General features: G+C 40.9%; 1 protein-coding gene across 1 annotated transcript; it reads left to right on the forward strand.

The window, feature by feature from the left end:
- Window positions 1–269: 269 nt before the first annotated feature.
- Window positions 270–1178, forward strand: LOC118851026 (taste receptor type 2 member 3-like). Its single transcript, XM_036760617.1, has one exon. It carries the CDS (start codon window positions 270–272, stop codon window positions 1176–1178), a length of 909 nt encoding a protein of 302 aa, XP_036616512.1.
- Window positions 1179–5442: the final 4264 nt, after the last annotated feature.

Here is a 5442-nt window from a genome sequence, read left to right on the forward strand (position 1 = left end):
TTGCTGACTGACTCAAAGGCTGGTTTATAATACAACAACAGATCTTCTTGGAAGGAAACCATGAAGGTCTCCTGATGACAGCTCTTCAGCTTAGATACCCTTTGCTCTCTCCTCCCAGGGCAAGATCACAACCATTGGAGAAAAGAGATTACTACCAGAGAGGAGCAACAAGTATCTCCCTCTTCTGAACCCAGGTCAGAGAAACTCTGAATAGCAGGAAGGTAGCCAAGCAGAGATCCAGAATCAAGGCTTACAGTCCTTCTGCAAACATGACCAAAATGGCCCAAAGCATGTTTCTGATTGTGACAACCAGTGAGACAATTCTGGGCATTTGCTGTAATGGCTTTATCTGGTTAGTGAATTGCATCAGTTTGGCCAAGAGCAAGAAAATGTCTTTGTCTGAATTTGTCATTACCAGCCTGGCCATCTCCAGGATTTGTTTGCTTTGCATACTCATAGCTGATGTTTTCCTGCTCTTCTATACCGATTTCAATGAAACAAGCACAGTAATGCAAATAATTTCTATATTGTGGACTTTTGCTAACTTCTTAAGCATCTCCTTGGCCACCTGCCTCAGTATCTTCTACTGCCTGAAGATTGCCAATTTCTCCCACCGTGCCTTCCTTTGGCTCAAGTGGAGGGTTTCCCATGTGGTTAGATGGATTCTGATGGCCTCTGTGCTCTTCTCTTTCTTTGGTACATTCATATTGATTAAAGAATTTGATGTTACTCATAGTTACAGACAAATGACACCCACAGCAAATTGCACTGAAGACATTAGGGAAAAGAAGAGTGTTAATTTTGTCACGTATATCTTTACTGCCCTCTGGATGATCATGCCCTTTATTGCATCCTTGATTTCTTATGTTCTCAGCATCCTCTCCCTGAGAAGACACACCCAGCAGATGCAGAACAATGGCACTGGCTCCAGAGACCCAAGCACTGAGGCTCATGTGAGAGCAACCAAAATCATCCTCTCTTTCCTCTTCCTCTTCATTGTGTATTTGGTTGCCTTTTTTATCATTCTGTTAGGTGTTTTTATGCCAGACGCTAATTTGGCTTGGATAACTGGGGAGATGATTTTAGCTGCCCACCCTTCCATACACTCAATCCTCCTCATTGTGAGCAATAACAAGTTGAAACAGGCATTCCTGAGGATGTTCCAGATAAAGAAGTAGGGCATGAAGGTTAGAACTAGGTGACCCTGCCCCCCCCAAAAAAGAAAACAAACAGGCTTAAGCATCTGCTATGTGTTAACTGCTTTACAAATACTTCATTTGATCCCCATCTTATGGCTGAGGAAACTGTGGGCAGACAAATGTTAAGTTAACTTGCCCAAAATTATCTACCTGGTAAGAGTCTGAGGATGTCTTCTTAACTACAGGCCCAGAGCTCTATCCACTGTGCCAACAAAGTTGAACAACAGAGATGGGATTCAGAATCCTTCAATCTGCTTCAAAACTAGGTTCCTTTGTCTTCCCACCCTCTTCTGACTGTCCCCATCCTACAATTCTAGGTTCCATTTAACACCAATTAAGAAAGAGACTCATTTGTTCCACTGTACCAATATTATCAACAAGGGGCTCTGTCAATAGGGAAACCTACATTTGGCACTGTCTCTCTGCATTTGCTTTCAGGACACAAGTTCATATTTTCTGGAAAAAGTCATTAAAACTAGAAAACACTTTCTAGGAGGTTAAGCCAAGACATTGGAGAAAAGATAAGCAGTTGCCTGAGCTCTCCCCAATTCCTCTCAAAACCATTTTAAATCACACCTCAAAACAAATTCTAGAATGACAGAAACCACAAAATGATGGGATGAAACAATTTTCCAACCCAAAAAACTTAGATGAACTGCAGAAAAGGTCTGTCTCACTTAGAAAAAAGTTAATTGCAGCCCAGCGTATACATGTGCAGGCAAGCCAGTGGGAGGCCCCTAGATTCAGCATAGATCAGCAGCCCACACCACTCACCCACTTCAACAGGTCAGTGGCACAGCATTTCTGCTGGAAGACCTCCAGGCCCTAAGCATCAGGAGAACTGCCAGACCCAGAGGCCTCAGTGCAACAAGCCAGTGGCCAGGCCCAAGTACAAGAAACTTGGGACAGTGCCCACCAAAACCCAAGAGCAGAACTCAACTTTAAAAGTCATGAAATAGGCTGGAAATGACCTCCAAAAAAGTCCTGACCATAGAAAGCTACTAAAGGGACAGGAAAGATCAAAAAACAAACTCGGAAGAGGACAACAATGTCAAGCCACCTACATGCTAAGTTTCAAAGAAAAATATGAGTTAGTCTCAGGCCCAAAAAGACCTCCTGGAAGATCTTAAAAGGGAATTTAAAAATCAAATATGCGAGGTAAAAGAAAAATTCAGAAAAGAATGAGAGTTACGCAAGAGAACTATGAAAAAAGAGTCAACAGCCTGGTAAAAGCACAAAAAAAAAATTAAAAAAAAAAGATGCACAAAAATTGTCTGAAGAAAACAAGTACTTAAAAAATAGAAATGGCCAAATGGAAAAGGAAGTGCAAAAGCTAACTGAAGAAAATAATTCTTTAAAAAATTAGAACTGGGCAAGTGGAAGCTAAGAATTCTATGAGACATCAATAATCAGTCGAATATAATTTTAAAAATGAAATAAGAGAAAAAAATGAAAAAAAAGTCTCATTGGAAAAACAACTGACCTGAAAAAATTGATTCAGGAGAGATCATGTAAGAACTATTGGACTACCTGAAAGCTATAATAAAAAAAAAAAAACCAGCCTGGACAGCAACTTTCAAGAAATTATCAAGGAAAACTTCCCTGATATTCTAGAAACAGAGGGTTAAATAGTCATTGAAAGACTCTACCAATCACCTTCTAAAAGAGATTCCAAAATGAAAACTCCCAGGAACATTGTAGTCAAATTCCAGAACTCTGAGGTCAAGGAGAAGATACTGCAAGCACCCAGAAAGAAACAATTCATATATCAAGGAGCCACAGGCAGGATTCATCGGATTTAGCAGCTTCTAAATTAAAGAACTGGAGGGCTTGGAATACGATATTTCAGAAAGCAAAGGAGCTAGGATCAAGAATCACCTACCTAACAAACTGAGCATAATCTATCGAGGAGAAAAATGAACATTCAGTGACATAAGGGACTTTCAAATATTCCTCATGAAAAGTCCAGAGCTAAACAGAAAATTCTATTTTCACATACAAGACTTGGGAGAAGCATAAAAAGGCAAACAGGAAAGAAAAAAGCATAAGTTATTTAATAAAATTAAACTGTTTACATCCCTGTAATGAAAGATGATACTTGTAACTCTTAAGAATTGTATCTCAGTGGAGCCAAGGTGGTGGCTGGAAAGCAGTGAGCGCTCCGGCAAGTCCCTCCAAAAACCTATAAAAAATGGCTCTGAATCAATTCTAGAATGGCAGGACCCACAAAACAGCAGAGGGAAGCAGGGCTTCAGCCCAGGACAGCCTGGATGGTCTCTGGGTGAGGCCTATCCCACACGGAGCTGGGAGCTGGGAGCGGAGCAGAGCAGAGCCCAGCGTGAGCTGCTTGGACCAACCAGACCAGGAGCCGGACAGAGCAGGCCCTAGCGCCCTGAATCAGTGAGCTGTGGCAGTTACCAGACTTCTCAACCCACAAACACCAAAGACAGCAGAGAAGGTTAGTGGGAAAAGCTGCGGGAGTGGAAGGAGTTCACAGTTCGGCCACTGCCCCCAGGGCAGCGGAGGTGGGGCAGCTACAGCTGCTGTTCCTTCCGGCTCCAGGCCCACCTGGTGGGAGGAATTAAGTGGCGGATCAGAGCAGGAGTGCACAGCCTGCTGAAGATCTAAGCCCAGTCTGGACTGGGGGTTCTTGGGGAAGGAGCAGTGCTGGTGTGATAGAGCTGGTACCTCCTCCCCAAACGTGGAACATAGAACTCGTTAGTCTACAAGCAGTCATACCCCACTGAAAAACTCAAGGGTCAAGTTAGTTGGTTGGGAATATGGCCAGGCAGCAAAAACACACCCAGATTCAGTCTCAGACTTTGGATTCTTTTTTGGTGACAAAGAAGACCAAAACATACAGCGTAAAGAAGTCAACAAAGTCAAAGAGCCTACATCAAAAGCCTCCAAGAAAAACATGAATTGGTCCCAGGCCATGGAAGAGCTCAAAAAGGATTTGGAAAAGCAAGTTAGAGAAGTAGAGGAAAAATTGGGAAGAGAAATGAGAAGGATGCGAGAAAACCATGAAAAACAAGTCAATGACTTGCTAAAGGAGAACCAAAAAAATACTGAAAAATACACTGAAGAAAACAACACCTTAAAAAACAGACTAACTCAAATGGCAAAAGAGCTCCAAAAAGCCAATGAGGAGAAGAATGCCTCGAAAGGCAGAATTAGCCAAATGGAAAAGGAGATCCAACAGACCACTGAAGAAAATACTACCTTAAAAATTAGATTGGAGCAAGTGGAAGCTAGTGACTTTATGAGAAATCAAGATATTATAAAACAGAAACAAAGGAATGAAAAAATGGAAGACGATGTGAAATATCTCACTGGAAAAACCACTGACCTGGAAAATAGATCCAGGAGAGATCATTTAAAAATTATTGGACTACCTTAAAGCCATGATCAAAAAAAAGGCCTAGATATCATCTTTCAAGAAATTATCAAGGAGAACTACCCTGATATTCTAGAGCCACAGGGCAAAATAGAAATTGAAAGAATCCACCAATCGCCTCCTCAAATAGATTCCAAAAAGAAATCTCCTAGGAATATTGTCACCAAATTCCAGAGCTCCCAGATCAAGGAGAAAATACTGCAAGCAGCCAGAAAGAAACAATTTGAGTACTGTGGAAACCCAATCAGAATAACCCAAGATCTGGCAGCTTCTGATATTCCAGAGGTCAATGGAGCTAGGATTAAAACCTAGAATCACTGACCCAGCAAAACTGAGTATCATGCTCCAAGGTAAAATATGGACTTTCAATAAAATAGAGGACTTTCAAGCTTTCTCAGTGAAAAGACCAGAGCTGAATAGAAAATTTGACTTTCAAACACTAGAATCAAGAGAAGCATGAAAAGGTAAACAAGAAACAGAAATCATAAGGTACTTACTAAAGTTGAACTGTTTTGTTTACATTCTTACATAGAAAGATGATGTGTATGATTTATGAGACCTCGATATCATAGTAGCTGAAAGGAATATGCATATATATATATATATGTTTTATATGTGTATATATATAAGTGAATGTGCATGTATGTATATAGGTATGTGTATATATCTATAAAGAGAGAGAGAGAGAGAGGACACAGGGTGAGTTGAAGATGAAGGGAAGATATCTAAAAGAAATAATATCAAATTAAGGGATGAGAGAGGAATATATTGAGAGAGGGAGATAGGGAGAGATAGAATGGAGTGGATTATCTCGCATAAAGGTGGCAAGAGGAAGTAGTTCTGTGG

This window comes from Trichosurus vulpecula, chromosome 5 (genome assembly GCF_011100635.1).
Source record: "Trichosurus vulpecula isolate mTriVul1 chromosome 5, mTriVul1.pri, whole genome shotgun sequence".
Lineage (NCBI taxonomy): Eukaryota > Metazoa > Chordata > Mammalia > Diprotodontia > Phalangeridae > Trichosurus > Trichosurus vulpecula.

What these genes read in the sequence shown, in the direction of transcription:
- LOC118851026 (XM_036760617.1), top strand. Translation starts at nt 270, where the DNA reads ATGACCAAAATGGCCCAAAGCATGTTTCTGATTGTGACAACCAGTGAG.